Source organism: Salmo salar, chromosome ssa24, assembly GCF_905237065.1.
Source record: "Salmo salar chromosome ssa24, Ssal_v3.1, whole genome shotgun sequence".
Taxonomy (NCBI): domain Eukaryota; kingdom Metazoa; phylum Chordata; class Actinopteri; order Salmoniformes; family Salmonidae; genus Salmo; species Salmo salar.
The window spans coordinates 43557039-43580813 of record NC_059465.1 but is presented as its reverse complement, the minus strand read 5'-3'; the positions used below and the strand labels follow the sequence as shown (position 1 = coordinate 43580813).

General features: G+C 46.0%; 1 protein-coding gene across 3 annotated transcripts; it reads left to right on the top strand.

Annotated features, from left to right (window-relative positions):
* The first annotated feature begins 7113 nt into the window (after positions 1-7113).
* On the top strand, positions 7114-23243 carry LOC106585939 (endothelial lipase). Of its 3 annotated transcripts, none has more exons than XM_045706996.1 (10): positions 7114-7174; positions 17946-18130; positions 18255-18434; positions 19339-19450; positions 19754-19978; positions 20279-20521; positions 21297-21417; positions 21712-21942; positions 22216-22323; positions 22486-23243. In XM_045706996.1, exons 1-10 carry the CDS (start codon positions 7129-7131, stop codon positions 22496-22498), a joined length of 1464 nt encoding a protein of 487 aa, XP_045562952.1. In that variant the 5' UTR covers positions 7114-7128; the 3' UTR covers positions 22499-23243. The 3 variants fall into 3 exon arrangements, with proteins under 3 accessions (XP_045562952.1, XP_045562953.1, XP_014028164.2); XM_045706997.1 differs by lacking the exon at positions 7114-7174 and adding an exon at positions 11549-11632; XM_014172689.2 differs by lacking the exon at positions 7114-7174 and adding an exon at positions 16191-16488.
* Positions 23244-23775: the final 532 nt, after the last annotated feature.

The following is a 23775-nucleotide window of genomic DNA, read 5'->3' as shown; positions in this document are numbered from 1 at the left end:
CACACTCTGACAGGACTCTACACACTGACAGGACTCTACACACTGACAGGACTCTACACACTCTGACAGGACTCTGACAGGACTCTACACACTCTGACAGGACTCTACACTCTGACAGGACTCTACACACTCTGACAGGACTCTACACTCTGACAGGACTCTACACACTCTGACAGGACTCTACACACTGACATGACTCTACACACTGACAGGACTCTACACACTCTGACAGGACTCTACACACTGACAGGACTCCACACACTGACAGGACTCTACACACTCTGACAGGACTCTACACTCTGACAGGACTCTACACACAGACAGGACTCTACACACTCTGACAGGACTCTACACACTGACAGGACTCTACACACAGACAGGACTCTGACAGGTCTCTACTACACACTGTGACAGGACTCTACACACTGACAGGACTCTACACACTGACAGGACTCTACACACAGACAGGACTCTGACAGGACTCTACTACACACTGTGACATGACTCTACTACACACTGTGACAGGACTCTACACACTGACAGAACTCTACACACTGACAGGACTCTACACACTGACAGGACTCTACACACACTGACAGGACTCTACACACTGATGGGACTCTACACACTCTGACAGGACTCTGACAGGACTCTACACACTCTGACAGGACTCTACACTCTGACAGGACTCTACACACTCTGACAGGACTCTACACTCTGACAGGACTCTACACACTCTGACAGGACTCTACACACTGACAGGACTCTACACACTGACAGGACTCTACACACTCTGACAGGACTCTACACACTGACAGGACTCTACACACTGACAGGACTCTACACACTCTGACAGGACTCTACACTCTGACAGGACTCTACACACTCTGACAGGACTCTACACACTCTGACAGGACTCTACACACTGACAGGACTCTACACACAGACAGGACTCTGACAGGTCTCTACTACACACTGTGACAGGACTCTACACACTGACAGGACTCTACACACACTGACAGGACTCTACACACTGACAGGGCTATACACTCTGACAGGACTCTACACACTGACAGGACTCTACACACAGACAGGACTCTGACAGGACTCTACTACACACTGTGACATGACTCTACTACACACTGTGACAGGACTCTTCACACTGACAGGACTCTACACACTCTTACAGAACTCTACACACTCTGACAGGACTCTACACACAGACAGGACTCTGACAGGACTCTACACACTCTGACAGGACTCTACACACAAACAGGACTCTGACAGGACTCTACTACACACTGTGACAGGACTCTACTACACACTGTGACAGGACTCTTCACACTGACAGGACTCTACACACTCTGACAGAACTATACACACTCTGACAGGACTCTACACACAGACAGGACTCTGACAGGACTCTACACACTCTGACAGGACTCTACACACAGACAGGACTCTGACAGGACTCTACTACACACTCTGACAGGACTACACACTGACAGGACTCTACACACACTGACAGGACTCTACACACTGACAGGACTCTACACACAGACAGGACTCTGACAGGACTCTACTACACACTCTTACAGGGCTCTACTACACACTCTGAGAGGACTCTACGCACTGACAGGACTGTACACACTGACAGGACTTTACACACTCTGACAGGACTCTACACACTCTGACAGGACTCTACACACAGACAAGACTCTACACAGACAAGACTCTACACACAGACAGGACTATACACACTGACAGGACTCTACACACTCTGACAGGACTCTACACACAGACAGAACTCTACACACTCTGACAGGACTCTACACACTGACAGGACTCTACACACTTACAGGACTCTGACAGGACTCTACACACTGACAGGACTCTACACACAGACAGGACTCTGACAGGTCTCTACTACAAACTGTGACAGGACTCTACACACTGACAGGACTCTACACACACTGACAGGACTCTACACACTGACAGGGCTCTACACTCTGACAGGACTCTACACACTGACAGGACTCTACACACAGACAGGACTCTGACAGGACTCTACTACACACTGTGACAAGACTCTACTACACACTGTGACAGGACTCTTCACACTGACAGGACTCTACACACTCTGACAGAACTCTACACACTCTGACAGGACTCTACACACAGACAGGACTCTGACAGGACTCTACACACTCTGACAGGACTCTACACACAGACAGGTCTCTGACAGGACTCTACTACACACTCTGACAGGACTCTACACACTGACAGGACTCTACACACACTGACAGGACTCTACACACTGACAGGACTCTACACACAGACAGGACTCTGACAGGACTCTACTACACACTCTTACAGGACTCTACTACACACTCTGAGAGGACTCTATGCACTGACAGGACTCTACACACTGACAGGACTCTACACACTCTGACAGGACTCTACACACTCTTACAGGACTCTACACACAGACAAGACTCTACACAGACAAGACTCTACACACAGACAGGACTATACACACTGACAGGACTCTACACACTCTGACAGGACTCTACACACAGAGAGAACTCTACACACTCTGACAGGACTCTACACACTGACAGGACTCTACTACACACTGTGACATGACTCTACTACACACTGTGACAGGACTCTACACACTGACAGAACTCTACACACTGACAGGACTCTACACACTGACAGGACTCTACACACACTGACAGGACTCTACACACTGACAGGACTCTACACACTCTGACAGGACTCTGACAGGACTCTACACACTCGGACAGGACTCTACACTCTGACAGGACTCTACACACTCTGACAGGACTCTACACACTGACAGGACTCTACACACTGACAGGACTCTACACACTCTGACAGGACTCTGACAGGACTCTACACACTCTGACAGGACTCTACACACTCTGACAGGACTCTACACTCTGACAGGACTCTACACACTCTGACAGGACTCTACACACTGACAGGACTCTACACACTGACAGGACTCTACACACTCTGACAGGACTCTACACACTGACAGGACTCTGACAGGACTCTACACACTGACAGGACTCTACACACAGACAGGACTCTACACACTGACAGGGCTCTACACTCTGACAGGACTCTACACACTGACAGGACTCTACACACAGACAGGACTCTGACAGGACTCTACTACACACTCTTACAGGACTCTGACAGGACTCTACTACACACTGTGACAGGACTCTACTACACACTGTGACAGGACTCTTCACACTGACAGGACTCTACACACTCTGACAGGACTCTACACACTGACAGGACTCTACACACTGACAGGACTCTACACACTCTGACAGGACTCTACACTCTGACAGGACTCTACACACAGACAGGACTCTACACACTCTGACAGGACTCTACACACTGACAGGACTCTACACACAGACAGGACTCTGACAGGTCTCTACTACACACTGTGACAGGACTCTACACACTGACAGGACTCTACACACACTGACAGGACTCTACACACTGACAGGGCTCTACACTCTGACAGGACTCTACACACTGACAGGACTCTACACACAGACAGGACTCTGACAGGACTCTACTACACACTGTGACAGGACTCTACTACACACTGTGACAGGACTCTTCACACTGACAGGACTCTACACACTCTGACAGAACTCTACACACTCTGACAGGACTCTACACACAGACAGGACTCTGACAGGACTCTACACACTCTGACAGGACTCTACACACAGACAGGACTCTGACAGGACTCTACTACACACTCTGACAGGACTCTACACACTGACAGGACTCTACACACACTGACAGGACTCTACACACTGACAGGACTCTACACACAGACAGGACTCTGACAGGACTCTACTACACACTCTTACAGGGCTCTACTACACACTCTGAGAGGACTCTACGCACTGACAGGACTCTATACACTGACAGGACTCTACACACTCTGACAGGACTCTACACACTCTGACAGGACTCTACACACAGACAAGACTCTACACAGACAAGACTCTACACACAGACAGGACTATACACACTGACAGGACTATACACACTGACAGGACTCTACACACTCTGACAGGACTCTACACACTCTGACAGAACTCTACACACTCTGACAGGACTCTACACACAGACAGGACTCTGACAGGACTCTACTACACACTGTGACATGACTCTACTACACACTGTGACAGGACTCTACACACTGACAGAACTCTACACACTGACAGGACTCTACACACTGACAGGACTCTACACACACTGACAGGACTCTACACACTGACAGGACTCTACAGAGTCTGACAGGACTCTGACAGGACTCTACACACTCGGACAGGACTCTACACTCTGACTTGACTCTACACACTCTGACAGGACTCTACACACTGACAGGACTCTACACACTGACAGGACTCTACACACTCTGACAGGACTCTGACAGGACTCTACACACTCTGACAGGACTCTACACTCTGACAGGACTCTACACACTCTGACAGGACTCTACACTCTGACAGGACTCTACACACTCTGACAGGACTCTACACTCTGACAGGACTCTACACACTCTGACAGGACTCTACACACTGACAGGACTCTACACACTGACAGGACTCTACACACTCTGACAGGACTCTACACACTGACAGGACTCTACACACTGACAGGACTCTACACACTCTGACAGGACTCTACACTCTGACAGGACTCTACACACAGACAGGACTCTACACACTCTGACAGGACTCTACACACTCAGACAGGACTCTACACACAGACAGGACTCTACACTCTGACAGGACTCTATACTCTGACAGGACTCTGACAGGACTCTACACTCTGAGGACTCTACACACTCAGACAGGACTCTACACACTCTGACAGGACTCTACACACTGACAGGACTCTACACACTGACAGGACTCTACACACTGACAGGACTCTGACAGGACTCTACACACAGACAGGACTCTGACAGGACTCTACACACTCTGACAGGACTCTACACACAGACAGGACTCTGACAGGACTCTACTACACACTCTGACAGGACTCTACACACTGACAGGACTCTACACACACTGACAGGACTCTACACACTGACAGGACTCTACACACAGACAGGACTCTGACAGGACTCTACTACACACTCTTACAGGGCTCTACTACACACTCTGAGAGGACTCTACGCACTGACAGGACTCTATACACTGACAGGACTCTACACACTCTGACAGGACTCTACACACTCTGACAGGACTCTACACACAGACAAGACTCTACACAGACAAGACTCTACACACAGACAGGACTATACACACTGACAGGACTATACACACTGACAGGACTCTACACACTCTGACAGGACTCTACACACTCTGACAGAACTCTACACACTCTGACAGGACTCTACACACAGACGGGACTCTGACAGGACTCTACTACACACTGTGACATGACTCTACTACACACTGTGACAGGACTCTACACACTGACAGAACTCTACACACTGACAGGACTCTACACACTGACAGGACTCTACACACACTGACAGGACTCTACACACTGACAGGACTCTACAGAGTCTGACAGGACTCTGACAGGACTCTACACACTCGGACAGGACTCTACACTCTGACTTGACTCTACACACTCTGACAGGACTCTACACACTGACAGGACTCTACACACTGACAGGACTCTACACACTCTGACAGGACTCTGACAGGACTCTACACACTCTGACAGGACTCTACACTCTGACAGGACTCTACACACTCTGACAGGACTCTACACTCTGACAGGACTCTACACACTCTGACAGGACTCTACACTCTGACAGGACTCTACACACTCTGACAGGACTCTACACACTGACAGGACTCTACACACTCTGACAGGACTCTACACACTGACAGGACTCTACACACTGACAGGACTCTACACACTCTGACAGGACTCTACACTCTGACAGGACTCTACACACAGACAGGACTCTACACACTCTGACAGGACTCTACACACTCAGACAGGACTCTACACACAGACAGGACTCTACACTCTGACAGGACTCTATACTCTGACAGGACTCTGACAGGACTCTACACTCTGAGGACTCTACACACTCAGACAGGACTCTACACACTCTGACAGGACTCTACACACTGACAGGACTCTACACACTGACAGGACTCTACACACTGACAGGACTCTGACAGGACTCTACACTCTGACAGGAATCTGACAGGACTCTACACTCTGACAGGAATCTGACAGGACTCTACACACTGACAGGACTCTACACACTGACAGGACTCTGACAGGACTCTACACTCTGACAGGAATCTGACAGGACTCTACACACTGACAGGACTCTACACACTGACAGGACTCTGACAGGACCCTACACACAGACAGGACTCTACACACTGACAGGACTCTGACAGGACCGTACACACAGACAGGACTCTACACTCTGACAGGACCCTACACTCTGACAGGAATCTGACAGGACTCTACACACTCTGACAGGACTCTACACACTGACAGGACTCTGACAGGACTCTACACACTGACAGGACTCTGACAGGACTCTACACATAGACAGGATTCTACACTCTGACAGGACTCTACACTCTGACAGGACTCTACACACTGACAGGACTCTGACAGGACTCTACACACTGACACTCCAACACCCCAAATCCATAGGTGAGGTTATACATTATATTATACGTATGACCAGAATGCAATTCTTTAGTCTATACATACACATATATGATTTCAACAGATTTTTTGGGGTGAAATTAACAAATTATTTTATTTTGTTGAATTTATATAACATTCCAACCTTGTTTAGCATTATCCAGTCTAATTGTGGCATGATTCCACCATTTTCATCCGTTTGCATCAGTTTAATTGGGGAACTTTTATTTAGAAAGCGAACAGCCGATTGTACTATTCTTGTTCACGCTAATGTTGTTCAAGACACACACACACACACACACACACACACGGTCCGCCTCCCGCTGCTGCTGTGTCACGATCCAATGAGCAACGGCTGAAGGCATGCTGCTAATAATACTGTCATTTATCCCTTCAGATACACATCAAGGTAGGTAGATACATGAAACAACCAAGACGTAGGTTAATTAACACTTTGTTCGTGTGTGGGTTTGTCTTTCATCAGTTCCATGGTGGTTGTCAACGTGTTTTACAGTATCGCAACCCCGAAGAGCAAAACAGAAGCACAGTTGCCAGGAAAAAAAAGCTCCCTAGAAAGAAGAAACGTATTTTGGTTGAAACCGAGTAATGTAAAGTGTATGACCATAATCTAGTTTTGTGTGTGATTGATTGCTTGAAAACGTTAAATACTGTTTGTCCTCCTGTCTCTTCCGTGCTGACTGTTACTTGTTTAACCTACATCATCTCTGTGTCTTGCTGCGTGTGTCATGTACCAATTCCAGAATAGAAGTGCCCTCACAGGAACATAAATCTTTAATTGATCAACCTCTGAAGTGAAGTGAAGTTTGTAACTAACTCCATTCCAAAAACAAACAAAAAAGATTAGAAGAATGGTGTAGTTTCTTTGTTGGCCACTTGAGTGCGATAGAGTTTAACTAATTAAATGACTATTCCTTTTTAAGCGTAGGTAAGTAACCACATAGCAGAATAACAACTCTGTTTTAATAGTCTGCCAGAAGAAACTACACAGACAGCTAAACATGTCAAATTAAAATACCACCCTGAAATCTTCTTCTCATGGAAACTCCTTGAAACCTGTTCTGTTCTTCCTGCAAACGTTCGCAACTTGATTATTATACCTTGCACTAATATTTATTCATGGTTGATGATGGCAGTATAACTGCAGTACACTGTAGTATAACTAGTTAGAATGTAGTATAACTGTAGTTAGAATGTAGTATAACTGTAGCCAGAGTGCAGTATAACTGCAGTACACTGTAGTATAACTAGTTACAATGTAGTATAACTGTAGTTAGAGTGCAGTATAACTGTAGCCAGAGTGCAGTATAACTGCAGTACACTGTAGTATAACTAGTTAGAGTGCAGTATAACTAGTTAGAATGTAGTATAACTGTAGCCAGAGTGCAGTATAACTAGCCAGAGTGCAGTATAACTGTAGCCAGAGTGCAGTATAACTGTAGCCAGAGTGCAGTATAACTGTAGCCAGAATGTAGTATAACTGCAGTACACTGTAGTATAACTAATTAGAATGCAGTATAACTGTAGTTAGAATGTAGTATAATTGCAGTAGGGTGCAAATACTGCGTCCAAAATAACTCAGTTTAAAAAAAAAGAAGAGAAAAGTAATCTATCATCAGGTTGAAGAACACAGGACTAACCACACTTCCCTGAGGAGTACCATTGATCAAATCACATCGAACACAGGACTAACCACACTTCCCTGAGGAGTACCATTGATCAAATCACATCGAACACAGGACTAACCACACTTCCCTGAGGAGTACCATTGATCAAATCACATCGAACACAGGACTAACCACACTTCCCTGAGGAGTACCATTGATCAAATCACATCGACAATTCTGACCCCGCCCTCGTCTGTCTGACTCGATCAAACAGGAAGTCCACGATCCAGTTATATAGTCGTCCCCCAATGCCCCGACGCACTCAACTTGATCAACAACCCTTCCCTCCACATGGTATCGTAAAACTTTCTCAGTGTCAAAATTACGCAACACTCATCACGTCTTAACGGTCACCGTGGCAGACCTCCCTCTCCTGAACCCGCTCTGTGCTACGCTCATCAAACCCCTAACTTCCAAGAAAATACATCATCCTCCATCAACTTACACGTGTTGCATGTCAGCTCGATAGGCCTATAACTGTCCGACCAGGTGGGATCTAATCAGAGTATATCAAAGCCGATGCCACATTTTTTAACTGACGCTTTACCCACATGTGTTTTGGCTCTGGTTCTACCCATCGGTTTCTGGACCAATCAGACGGCTCCCCGAAATGTGTTGGCATTCAGTGAAGTGTCGGGGAGGTACTCAGATCCAGGCTCATTGTGTCTGTGTTTGGCCAGAGCAAGGAGTCTGGGTTGCCAAGCAACAATAGAGTAGCCTAGGTAGCTGAATGACACATTGTTGCCTTGCCAAACAACAACAACCTGAAAAACAGACTGGCGTCCAGACCTGGAGAACAGACTGGCGTCCAGACCTGGAGAACAGACTGGCGTCCAGACCTGAAAAACAGACTGGCGTCCAGACCTGAAAAACAGACCTGGAGAACAGACCTGAAAAACAGACTGGCGTCCAGACCTGAAAAACAGACCTGGAGAACAGACCTGAAAAACAGACTGCCGTCCAGACCTGGAGAACAGACTGGCGTCCAGACCTGAAAAACAGACTGCCGTCCAGACCTGGAAAACAGACTGGCGTCCAGACCTGAAAAACAGACTGCCGTCCAGACCTGAAAAACAGACCTGGAGAACAGACTGGCGTCCAGACCTGAAAAACAGACTGGCGTCCAGACCTGAAAAACAGACCTGGAGAACAGACTGGCGTCCAGACCTGAAAAACAGACTGCCGTCCAGACCTGGAGAACAGACTGGCGTCCAGACCTGGAGAACAGACTGCCGTCCAGACCTGAAAAACAGACTGCCGTCCAGACCTGGAGAACAGACTGGCGTCCAGACCTGGAGAACAGACTGGCGTCCAGACCTGAAAAACAGACTGGCGTCCAGACCTGAAAAACAGACTGGCGTCCAGACCTGAAAAACAGACCTGGAGAACAGACCTGAAAAACAGACTGCCGTCCAGACCTGGAGAACAGACTGGCGTCCAGACCTGAAAAACAGACTGCCGTCCAGACCTGGAAAACAGACTGGCGTCCAGACCTGAAAAACAGACTGCCGTCCAGACCTGAAAAACAGACCTGGAGAACAGACTGGCGTCCAGACCTGAAAAACAGACTGGCGTCCAGACCTGAAAAACAGACCTGGAGAACAGACTGGCGTCCAGACCTGAAAAACAGACTGCCGTCCAGACCTGGAGAACAGACTGCCGTCCAGACCTGGAGAACAGACTGCCGTCCAGACCTGAAAAACAGACTGCCGTCCAGACCTGGAGAACAGACTGGCGTCCAGACCTGGAGAACAGACTGGCGTCCAGACCTGAAAAACAGACTGGCGTCCAGACCTGAAAAACAGACTGGCGTCCAGACCTGAAAAACAGACCTGGAGAACAGACCTGAAAAACAGACTGCCGTCCAGACCTGAAAAACAGACTGCCGTCCAGACCTGAGAAACAGACTGCCGTCCAGACCTGGAGAACAGACTGCCGTCCAGACCTGGAGAACAGACTGCCGTCCAGACCTGAAAAACAGACCTGAAAAACAGACTGGCGTCCAGACCTGAAAAACAGACTGGCGTCCAGACCTGAAAAACAGACTGCCGTCCAGACCTGAAAAACAGACTGCCGTCCAGACCTGAAAAACAGACTGGCGTCCAGACCTGAAAAACAGACTGGCGTCCAGACCTGAAAAACAGACTGCCGTCCAGACCTGAAAAACAGACTGGCGTCCAGACCTGAAAAACAGACTGGCGTCCAGACCTGAAAAACAGACTGCCGTCCAGACCTGAAAAACAGACTGGCGTCCAGACCTGAAAAACAGACTGCCGTCCAGACCTGGAGAACAGACTGCCGTCCAGACCTGGAGAACAGACTGCTGTCCAGACCTGGAGAACAGACTGGCGTCCAGACCTGGAGAACAGACTGCCGTCCAGACCTGAAAAACAGACTGGCGACCAGACCTGGAGAACAGACCTGGAGAACAGACCTGGAGAACAGACTGCCGTCCAGACCTGGAGAACAGACCTGGAGAACAGACCTGGAGAACAGACCTGGAGAACAGACCTGGAGAACAGACCTACTGACATATTTAATGACCACGACTGTCCAATAAACCAACCCTGAACTCCTTCTGCCTAGCAGACATGTGTGTGTGTGTGTGTGTGTGCGTGCGTGTGTGTGTGTGTGTGCGTGCGTGCGTGTGTGAGTTTGTGTTAAACATACATTCCGTATGGTTGAATGCCTTTGTGCCACAAATAGACCATGGGGGGGGTCAGGTTGATGTTAGACAGTGATCACTTACACATTACTACATGCATGTTCTAATTTACAAGGGATGATTTCCGGGTTGGAAAAGCCATGACGCTAACCACTTGAACAGAGAGCTAGCCTATTAGACATCTCTTAGCTGCCACAGGGTGTTACAGAAGGATCATAATCTATCCATCTATATAGAGTGGATGTGTATGATTAGGGTCCTGTTTATATCTATAGTCACTAGATCAACACTCAGACTAACCTAATGTAGCAGGTGTAAATTAGAGAGAGAGAGAGAGAGAGAGAGAAAAAAAACTGTTTGGGGATGTTCTCTTCTGCACTGTTCAACCAATCCAGTAAATGTGGAGGAGGAGTTCAGATGTGTCGCCATATTGAAGGGCGACTGCACTTCCTGATTTGGCCTCGTTTTTGAAGACTGCTCTTTAAGAAACGTTAGCGGCCGTGACGGAAAGCCAAACGTAAGTTGTCTTGGGGTGTTGTTTTATGTGGGTGTGGCGGATGTTCGCATATCATACCTTTGCAGGTACTGTTGTTTGTCCCTCCTGAGTCACCGTAGCAACAACATAACCACTTCCTTAAAAATTTGTCAAAATTAATCAAAGACAAATAAGACCTTGCTGAGGTGGTCTTGGTACCGCCATTTTACATCTAGCTAAGGTGTTTGGTGCAGTATTTCTCAAGTTAAAAATATTTGCATGAAAAACTAGTCAGTGCACTGCTCTACAATCTATGAAGACAGGAAAGTCTGTCTGCTGATTTCAGAGAAAAATAACATGGCTACAACTTCCTCATTAGCTGTCAAACTATCTTAAATAAAGAACAAGCTACAAGGTGTTTATCAGTGCAACAACAACAAAAAAATCACTTGCTATAACTAAGTTCCAACTCTTGTGTGTGTTTTTAAAAAACAAATTTATGACGCTAGGAAGTCAGGCACATTGAGCAGCCAGGCTTCAATCACTTTATCAAGTCACCAGCGAGTTAACTTCGGTGCTGTTTAAAAAAAAATAATACTTTCTCACTATCTATTACCAGAGAGTGTCTATCTGGCGACGTTTCATAGGGAATCATGTTACAAAACAGGTCACATTGGGGACACGATGGTCACAAAATGGATTTTGGAATATTGACAAGTTGCAGTTGGGATACAAGTGAACTTTGATCGGTTCAATTCCTATTTTTTCCCCCCCAAATAAGACTCGAGTGATTGAGACTATGAAATGCATCAGCAAGTGGCCACTCCATAAAGGGCCTAGGGGCCAAGGGTTATTTCAACGTAACATTGGTGACGTGTTGTCTTACAAGTCTGAGGTGCTGTGTAATGGACAGGTCTTTCTCACTGTCTTAGAGGTTCTGGCTGCTATGAAGGGATAGAGCGGTGCAGCTCATAGAGCAGCTGATAGACTGAAACCAGCTGATAGAGCGGTGCAGCTGATAGAGAGCAACCAGCTGATACACTGAAACCAGCTGATAGACTGAAACCAGCTGATAGACTGAAACCAGCTGATAGAGAGCAACCAGCTGTTAGACTGAAACCAGCTGTTAGACTGAAACCAGCTGATAGACTGAAACCAGCTGATAGACTGAAACCAGCTGATAGACTGAAACCAGCTGATAGAGAGCAACCAGCTGATAGACTGAAACCAGCTGATAGACTGAAACCAGCTGATAGACTGAAACCAGCTGATAGACTGAAACCAGTTGACAGAATGAAACCAGTTAATAGAGAGCAACCAGCTGATAGACTGAAACCAGCTGATTGACTGAAACCAGCTGATAGACTGAAACCATTTACATTACATTACATTTACGTCATTTAGCAGACGCTCTTATCCAGAGCGACTTACAAATTGGTGCATTCACCTTATGATATCCAGCTGATAGACTGCAACCAGCTGATAGACTGAAACCAGCTGTTAGACTGAAACCAGCTGATAGACTGAAACCAGCTGATAGACTGAAACCAGCTGTTTGACTGAAACCAGCTGATAGACTGAAACCAGCTGATAGAGAGCAACCAGCTGATAGACTGAAACCAGCTGATAGACTGAAACCAGCTGATTGACTGAAACCAGCTGATAGACTGAAACCAGCTGATAGAGTGAAACCAGCTGATAGACTGAAACCAGCTGATAGAGAGCAACCAGCTGATAGACTGAAACCAGCTGATAGAGTGAAACCAGCTGATAGACTGAAACCAGCTGATAGAGAGCAACCAGCTGATAGACTGAAACCAGCTGATAGACTGAAACCAGCTGATAGAGTGAAACCAGCTGATAGACTGAAACCAGCTGATAGAGAGCAACCAGCTGATAGACTGAAACCAGCTGATAGAGAGCAACCAGCTGATAGACTGAAACCAGCTGATAGAGAGCAACCAGCTGATAGACTGAAACCAGCTGATAGACTGAAACCAGCTGATAGAGAGCAACCAGCTGATAGACTGAAACCAGCTGATAGAGAGCAACCAGCTGATAGACTGAAACCAGCTGATAGAGAGCAACCAGCTGATAGACTGAAACCAGCTGATAGAGAGCAACCAGCTGATAGACTGAAACCAGCTGATAGACTGAAACCAGCTGATAGAGAGCAACCAGCTGATAGAGAGCAACCAGCTGATAGACTGAAACCAGCTGATAGACTGAAACCAGCTGATAGACTGAAACCAGCTGATAGACTGAAACCAGCTGATAGAGAGCAACCAGCTGATAGACTGAAACCAGCTGATAGACTGAAACCAGCTGATTGACTGAAACCAGCTGATAGACTGAAACCAGCTGATAGAGAGCAACCATATCCATCCCACTGAGAGGTAGCAGCACCTAAGCAGGCAGCAGGCTGCAATGACATGAAAGGGCTTTGGTTATTTGTAACAGCTGTTGTAATATGTCCACTAATGGTGTCCAACGTTTTGATGAAGCAGAGATTTAAAAATATCCATCTATCTTTATCAGCACGGACACTCAGATGAGCTTTGAATAGAATAATTTAGTCATTCCTTCTCGAGCATTAAGTCACGACGAGGGTTGTTCTTAACAGTGCTGACAACCTTATTTAACACAAGCCTAATAAAACACATTAGACAACATCTGATAGGCCTAACAGCTTGTTTATCTAAGAGTATAGAGACGTCAGAGAGAGAGAGAGAGAGAGACGCTGTGTGTTTCATAAATTCAAGGGAATCTCCTCAGCTCCTGCCGAGGCGCCAGCGGGTAGCAGGTGTACGGATCTCCAGCTAAACGTCCTACTGTGCGCTCATGTATGTGTGTAAACACTGGTATTATTGTAGCCAGGGCCTTGCTTGAGTGAGCCTATTCTTCCCATCATCAATTGAAACTCCGTCAGTGAGCAGCCTTGGCACCTCGCCAGAGAGAGAGAGAGGGAGGGAGAGAGCGAGAGAGAGAGAGGGAGGGAGAGAGGGAGGGAGAGAGCGAGAGAGAGAGAGAGGTAAACAATCCCCTCCCCCATCGCGCGCGGGGCCTTTAAACATTCCCATGGGCTAGCAGAGGGTGATACTTTTCTCCAGCCAAATGCCTGTTTTAATTGTCTCTTCTAGTTCTCAGAATATAATCCTATAGAATATAATATAACTTTTTTTGTCCATGCGAGGGTGGACATTTTCTTGTTATCGTGCTCTATTGAATGGAACCTGAAGCTACACAAATTATACTGAACAAAAATGTAAACATAACATGCAACAATCTCAAATATTTTTTATGATTTACAGTTCATATACAATAAATCAGTCAATTGAAATAAATTCACTATGCCCTAATCTATGGATTTCACATGACTGGGCAGGGGTGCAGCCATAGGTGGGCCTAGGAGGGCATTGGCCCACCCACTTGGCAGCCAGGCCCACCCACTCGCGAGCCAGGCCCAGCCAATTAGAATTAGTTTTTCCCCACAAAAGGCTTTATTACAGACAGAACTACTCCTCGGCACCCCTCTTCCCCCTATTCAGACGATCCCGCAGGTGAAGAAGCTGGATGTGGAGGTCCTGGGCTGCCGTGGTTACACGTGGTCTGCGGTTGTGAGGCCAGTTGGTCGTACTGCCAAATTCTCTAAAACGATGTTGGAGACGACTTATGGTAGAGAAATATGAACATTAAATTCTCTGGCAACAGCTCTGGTTGACATTCCTGCAGTCAGCATGCCAATTGCACACTCCCTAAAAAGTTGAGACATCTGTGGCATTGTATTGTGTTACAAAACTGCACATTTTAAAGTGGCCTTTTATTGTCCCCAACACAAGGTGCACCTGAGTAATGATCATGCTGTTTAATCAGCTTCTTGATATGCCAAACCTGTCAGGTGGATGGATTATCTTGGCATAGTAGAAATGCTCACTAATAGGGATGTAAACAAATTTGTGGCATAAACAAACATTTGAGAGAAATATGTTTATTTCGCTTATGGAACATTTCTGTGTGTTTAAAAAAAATATACATTTCAGCTCATGAAACATAGGACCAACACTTTACATGTTGCACTTCTATTTTTCTAAAGTTGAATAATTGCTAATCACAATTAGACAATAACATTTCCTCTCTGAAACACACACACACACACACACACACACAAAATCGATCTCTCTGTGTTTTGACTGTCAAACCATAGCCTCTATAAATGTGAGTGGTTACTATGGGCTAAATGGAAAAGAGAGGTCCAGTTTGACTCGAAGATTTAGAGACAAAAGCATGCCGCCTACAGGTTATGACATGTTGTAACTGAGATATTAGCATTTCTCTTCCATACCTCACTGTAGCCTAGTTGTGTACTCAGTGTAGTCTACTCCACATATTCAGAGCCATACGGGGGTGCAAATCACATAGTTTTGTTTTCAGACACGGCCCATGAAAGGGTTAAAAAGAAGCAACGTGAGAAGCTACTACAAACTCATTCATCCTTTTCTTCACCACGCCTTTAAAACGTAAACAAATGGGGGCTTGACCAATTACAGGCCTAGAATTCCCACGTAGCGATCTGCCGATGATCAGATGACTAAAGGAGAAACTATTTAAATCTGTAATGAGAAACTTGCCGCAAGTTCATACATTCACGCTGCTGCTACCGGTTTTTTTAGGCACATACGAACCACTGCCGCCGGCTTTCATTGACACTAGGTTCATTGGACAGGCTCAGTGAAAACACCAACTGTGAACCTTCCAGTTATTATCTAAACAACTAACGCGCTTTACATTTTTTATTTTTTTAGAAGAAATGAAAAATAGCACCCTTTTGTTGTGGAGTTTCTCACTTTGTGCAGTTGCATTCTTTGTGTCGGGAGCGGAAGAGAACACCGTTTTCAAAGGTAAAATGACATTAAATCCAATCTCAAACTGTTTCATTAACTTTAATACCATATTCGGATAGCCTGCCCTAAATATAAATATTAGGTTAGATTACCCACTGGAGGTTTGAGTCGTGAGGGAGAGACACCGTGAAGAAAGGGTCAATGACTTTTAAGGCAGTTTTCGTGTGAGTTGGAAAAGTGACTTAGGAAGGGTGCTACTTTTCTCCAGCCACATCCCTGTTTTTAATTGTCTCTTCTAGTTCTCAGAATATAAACCTATATAATCTAACTTTTTTGTTGTTGTTGTCCATGCCAGGGTGGACATTTTCTTGTTATCGCGCTCTATTGAATGCAACCCGAAGCCACACAAATTATACTGAACAAAAAATGTAACAACTTGTTCAATGTGGCGCAAAACCCGGACAAGACGCCACGTCTCCTGTTCCATATTGAATTGAGATTTTAAGCTAAATCAGTCTAAATTCCAATGTTACATTCCGATTATCTTAAAATGTTTTACATGAAAGCAATTTTATGTAAAGTCCACAGAATTCCACTATCCTGTTCTGTTCCTGAGAGGAATTTATGCTCATGTGCCAGTCGTAACAAAGTTATCTAAGTATTTTCCATGCGATTTTCTAAATTACTATCCTGACTGACTACAGTAGGACCAACTTGCCTCGTTTTTATTTTATTTTTTAAACTCTGCAGATATCTTGAGTGTTCGTGTGAACGCGTGTCAGTACGAGCACGACCAGTGTAAAACAGTTTGGGGAGCTCTGGAGTGCGGAGATGTGGCCGTGCGCCAGTGGCAGAAAGGCCACGGTAGTAATTAATGTGCGCCGAGTTTAACACGTGTAGACTACAGTAAAATGCTTACAACAATGCACAGTAAAAGGAAAAAAATGGTAATAAAGTAACAAGGACACCAATTACAAGGAGCAGGCCTACTCGTATCTAGTTAATGTGCAGCGGTATGAGGTAGCTCTAATGTGTACATGTAGTTAAAGTGACTAGGCAATCAGGAAGGATAAATCGGTGTGGGGTGTAAGCCATTTGACATCGGCATAGCTGCTGTATGACCTACATGGCTTAACTGTATAGGTTACACTGTCTGTACTACATTAACAGGTGACTTCAGGGCGTTGTCATAGAAATAATTGCTAAAGATTGCTTTTCAGCAACAGCTTCCTCTCCTTACCGCTTCTCCTCCCCTCTGTACTACACTGAGTTGATCTGTGGAAGGGGGATTTAAAAAAAAAGATTATTCAAAACCGTGGAATGGAAAAGCAAAGCTCCTGATAGATATTCACACTATTTCTTTCACCAGTCTGGTGCACTGAATGGAAGATGAAGACTCCAGGACAACACTGAGGTGCACAAAGAGACAATGCTAATACTGATGTTTCCTCTCTCCCTGTTTCCTCTCCCCCTCTCTGTCTCCCTCTTCCTTCACTCCTCTCTCTCTTTCTCAGATGAGGAGTTTAAAGTGCCACATGGTGAAGATGAGACGGTCCATGACCGGATCACATACAACATGAGGAAGAGTCTGGATCTAGATGTGGACGGCTGCATCTTGGTGCCTGGTGAGAAGAAAAGTCTGCTGGAATGTGGATTCAACGTCACTGCCAAGACTATCTTTATTATCCACGGCTGGACGGTAAAAACACAAACTCTCTTATAGACTACCCTCCCACAGTTTGCTTCAATGACTCTTTGTGTTTTTAGAAGAGAGTGTGTGACAGTTTGATGATCACTGACTCATTGAGAACCTCCCTCTCCAGATGAGCGGGATGTTTGAGAGTTGGATGCGAAAGCTGGTGGCGGCCATGATGCAGCGAGAACCAGAGGCCAACGTGGTCATCGTTGAATGGTTGCCCATGGCCCACCAGCTCTACCCTGACGCTGTCAACCACACCCACCAAGTCGGCCTCAGCGTCGCCACCACCATCAACTGGCTCCAGGTGTGTAATTGATTTGAATTTATTTGATAGTTCTGTGGCGTCTTCTATTGGTGAAAAGGGCTGGTTCGTTTACAAATACTGACAGAGGACAGGACTGTCTCCAGTAGCTTAGTGAGTGGAGATGGCTCCAGGACACATGGAGTCCAGTGTGTTAGAGCACAGCTGAGTAGCCTAACACCCTTCCAAGCCCACCAACTGGCTACTGCAGTAGTAGTAGTAATGTGTTGCGCAGGATTGGCTGGCAGGGAAGTTTCCCTTAGCAACAGAACAGCCGGGAAGCTGCTGCCAACCTTTGCAGGTGTGGGTGGGAACTCTGGGATTCTAGAATCCCAAACGGGAGTTCTGGGGTATACTGTCATTTCCATTTGGTTGGTCGGGACTCTGCAGATGCTCTTGAGGAAGAGTTGTCCTGTATCTAGTTTGCGATGGGGAATCGCTCTCATCACGAGCCAATGGCTGCATTCGCAGTCCTCTCCCCCTCATTCGCGACTTGACTTCCACTAAAAGCAGAGACTGGGTTTAGTTAAAAATCCACCGTACTGCTTTCCTTTTTACCCATCTAGTCTGTTCAGATGGAGGATTGAGGGAAAGGAGGCTATTTAACAGTATTGGGACCTATCCAACGTCCCATTCAGGCCCTGTCCCCTGAACCAGACCAGGACATGGTTGACACGCAAGCCCAGGGTTCAGGCTGTGGATAGGGGAGTAGATTGAGGCAGAAGGTAGAGGTGCTGTTGCATGGAAGGAAGAGCGGGAACGTATTCTGCCCTCATTATCTCCACTGGGATTGGCTGGTGCCCAGGGAATGACTGACTGCTATTGGCCGAGGGCCAGGTCTTGTTCACTGTGTTTGTGGGGGGTAGCAGCAGCTGATTGTGTGTGTGGGTTGTCTTGTATCCGATAGGAGGAACAGCAGATGCCCTTGCAGAATGTGCACCTGATTGGCTACAGCTTGGGGGCCCATGTGGCGGGCTACGCAGGCACGTTTGTGCGAGGTAGCGTCGGCCGAATCACAGGTAAGTGGCTCGAAGATGGTATGATATCACTTAATGTTGCTCCATACAATGTTGGAACGGTGCCAAGCTCCTGTAAATCAAACTCCATACTAGTCCAATAGGAAACAAGTACCCATTAGGGTAAAGCTCCATATAGTCAATTATCTATCTAGCTTCAACATGTCTTTATGGAGCGACGGATGTGTTAAGATGTCTATAGTTTCGGTGTATTGACTGCAGAAGCTGTATGCCTACAGATCTTAGACACAACCCCTCTCTTGTCCACCAAATGAGACATTCCTGTTTCTCCCACCTCTCCTATAGGTCTAGATCCGGCAGGGCCCATGTTTGAGGGGGTGGGGGATGAGAAGCGCCTGTCTTCGGACGACGCTGACTTCGTGGACGTCCTGCATACGTACACTCGCGAGGCGCTGGGAGTGAGCATAGGCATCCAGCAGCCCATTGGAGACATCGACATCTACCCCAACGGAGGAGACGTGCAGCCGGGCTGTGACCTGACCAGCGTTCTGACCAGCGCCGCCGGAGGAAGTGAGTGCCCACACTGAGTAGTCACCGAGACGCGGAAAGAAGTTTCGGTGACCAACATTTCTGAATCTTTCCCAAATTCAGTTAAAAAAAAATGTCTGTGTACAGTGTATATATATATATATATATATATATATCTCTCGCTTGGCGGATTCTCTTATAATCGCTCACAGTCGCTCCTGGTTCCAGGAATCCTCCAAACAAGATTTCTGAAACTCAGGGAATTCTGCAAGCTTAACTTGGACACAGTACTGTACTGGTTTTGCTGTTGTGAGTTAATCTAACCCGTTCTCCCCTCTTCAGACTTCATGGATGTGATGAAGTGTGAGCACGAGCGAGCCGTACACCTGTTTGTGGACTCTCTGATTAGCAAGGAACACGCAAGCTTCGCCTACCAGTGCACGGACTCTGAACGCTTCAAGAAGGGCATCTGCCTGAGCTGTCGTAAGAACCGTTGCAACCAGATGGGTTACAACGCCAAGAAGACGAGGAAGAGGCGCAATAGCAAGATGTACCTGAAGACCCGTGCCGACACACCCTTCGGAGGTGAGCTGTGTTTTGTAGCCCTATGGTTGGTTTAGTGGTTCCAACAGTAACTGAAACTGTGTATCCAGGTTCTAGTTTTTATATTTTCTCTAACTTACATGTGGGCTCTGGGTTAAATCCTCCTGCTCTGGGTTAAATCCTCCTGCTCTGGGTTAAATCCTCCTGCTCTGGGTTAAATCCTCCTGCTGTGGGTTAAATCCTCCTGCTCTGGGTTAAATCCTCCTGCCCTGGCTGTGGGTTAAATCCTCCTGCCGGCTCTGGGTTAAATCCTCCTGCCGGCTCTGGGTTAAATCCTCCTGCGGCTCTGGGTTAAATCCTCCTGCTCTGGGTTAAATCCTCCTGCCCTGGGCTCTGGGTTAAATCCTCCTGCCGTGGGCTCTGGGTTAAATCCTCCTGCCGTGGGCTCTGGGTTAAATCCTCCTGCTCTGGGTTAAATCCTCCTGCTGTGGGTTAAATCCTCCTGCTCTGGGTTAAATCCTCCTGCTCTGGGTTAAATCCTCCTGCTCTGGGTTAAATCCTCCTGCTCTGGGTTAAATCCTCCTGCTCTGGGTTAAATCCTCCTGCTCTGGGTTAAATCCTCCTGCAGTTATAAATCTACATCTGCTTTAATGCCTTTTTCTTATCCTTTAGCTACTGGCACTGATATCGCAACTTGTTTTTGACACGCCTTGCAGTCATAAAGCTACTGTAATCTCCTGTGTAAGCTTAAAGCCTTGCCCCCTAGTGTTGATAAAAGTGATTTTTAAACCTCTTGGGCTGTGTTTGTCCCTCCTAGGGATCCATTACCAGATGAAGATGCATGTGTTCAACAGAAAGCAGGCTGATAATGCTGACCCGACCTTCTACGTGAAACTGTATGGCGCTCACAACGACAGCCAAGACCTGCACGTAGACATGTGAGTACATGGTATTACTATACTGTATCCAATACTAGACCTAACCCAAGATGATAGAACTTGCGTTGTACTATTGCACCGACCATTGTTAACTTGTACTAGGTCTCAAAGCTGTGTGTTGGGGGAAAATCTCTGTACTTGAATGGGTGAAGTTAGGATTGTGGTGCAGCTCATTTGAATATGTGGGTTTTGATCTAGCCTTTAACTTCTCACTTAATAGCAAATAAGTGAAGACTATTTACTGTATGTAGATGACCTGTGATTGACCCTTTTGTGTTCCCCCCCCACTTCCAGTCCTAACAAAGTGGGTTTGAACCTGACCAACACCTTCCTGGTCTTCACCGAGGACGACATTGGGGACCTGTTGAAGATCCGTCTGAGCTGGGAGGGGGCGTCTGAGTCCTTCGGGTCCTTTTGGAAAAACATTAAGAAGAACTTCTGGGACTGGAAGAGCAGCAGCAAGCCCACCAACCAGATGTTGGAGGTCCGTAGGATCCGTGTCAAGTGTGGAGAAACTCAGAAGAAGTAAGTTGGGGTGGGAGAACAGCAGCAGCCATTTTGTTTTACAAATGCTAGTTGTGTTCCCACTGGGTGGTTGGTGGTTCACCATGCGAAATCGACCATCTGTGATTTTTTGATAATACGCTCATAAACTGGGATGTTTTCATTAGTCAATTATACATTGTTCTTTTCACTTTATGAACTGGGACTCTGCTTTGGCATATTTAGTGTCTTGCTCTTTGCCTTTTTTGTGTTGTCTTACACTTCTCGTATTGACCAGTTTTCTTGCTTGTGCAGGTTCACGTTCTGTGCCCAGGACCCCTCGTTGACTGAGATCACTCCAGGACAGGGGATCACGTACGTCAAGTGTCGCGATGGCTGGGAGGTAAAACCCAGTAAAAAAAGGTACACTGCCCAGTCAAATAGTGTGTATTGTTGAATTCCCTAACGGTGTCTTATTTGACTCTGTATAAAATCTGTTTAAAACCATTAGACAAAGTCCTGAGATTGTCTTGATGTATTGTCAATCATGTTTATTGACTGTTCCTCTTGTTTTGATTTTGTCAGGTTACACATATAAGGATTCTGGACTTCAAAGATCAATACACTGTCGCCATGGGGACCCGAAGGCGGAAGAAAGAACCGCCGTCGATTCGTGACGAGCACCTGGATGGTTTCCGTTGGTTACTGATGCTCACATGACACTGGTCGCTGTCAAATGGGACGACGGGAGGCACGTTCTGTGGGGAGGGGTGGGCGGTCCTTAGGTGTACTGTCTGTCAGTATTGTCGGACGATTCTTAAGTGTTTCTTTGTGCAGACTGGCAGTCAACTCGGATTAGGAAAATGGTGTTAAATGTGTTATCGGACATCCCCCCCCCCAACAAACCTAGTCTCTTTACTGTATATTTTTTGTATTAATTTATGAAGAATGGAAGCACTGCAAGACCAGGCTTTATTTATCAACCCCCCAAGTACACCTTGTACTGATGCACATTACATTTGAATCGTTTAATATTTGTGAGCTGCAGTATTTTGTCTGCTTGCGTTTTGAGTGTATGTCTTTTTTTTATTTTATTTTTTTATGCGTTTTGCGTGTGTGCACGTCATTTGTATAGTATGACCTGTGTGTGTGTGCGAGTGTCTTTTTGGGTAGAGCGAGCCGAGTGAGATTAACGTGAATACACTGTATAACTGAAGGAGGTGACTGGCTACGTGCACATGATCTTTCACTGTATTGTGACTTCTGTGTACCATAGTAGTTTGTGTATATAATGTAACTAACATTTTTTTAATTTTTTTTCCTAAATAAATTAAATTCACTTATTTTTTTTATTCTGTTTTGACCTTTTATCATCAGCTGGATGGCCATACCTTTTCTATACTTAAAAGCCCAAACTTTAGACCACACCTTGGTGAGTCAAAGTATAGAATACTTGAAATTACAAGGTTTACTAACAGGGTAGTGCACTACTAAAATATGGCACCCATTTGAGTTGCTCTAACTTAAGCCCCAAAAATCTGATAATTTCTCAGAGTCCATAGTGCAGTGACTATAAGTTTACATAATATGAGTTAAGTCCATGTTATGTTGACTTACAGTGCATTTGGAAAGTATTCAGACCCCTTGACTTTCTCCACATTTTTGTTACGTTACAGCCTTATTCTAGAATTTGATTTAAAACATAAATCCTTAATCTACACTGCCCCATAATGACAAAGCTAAAACAGGTTTTTAGACATTTTTTGCAGATTTATTAAAGTATTTCTTTACATTCAGTACCAGTCAAATTTGGACACCTACTCATTCAAGGGTTTTTCTTTAACTATCTTCTACAATGTAGAATAATAGTGAAGA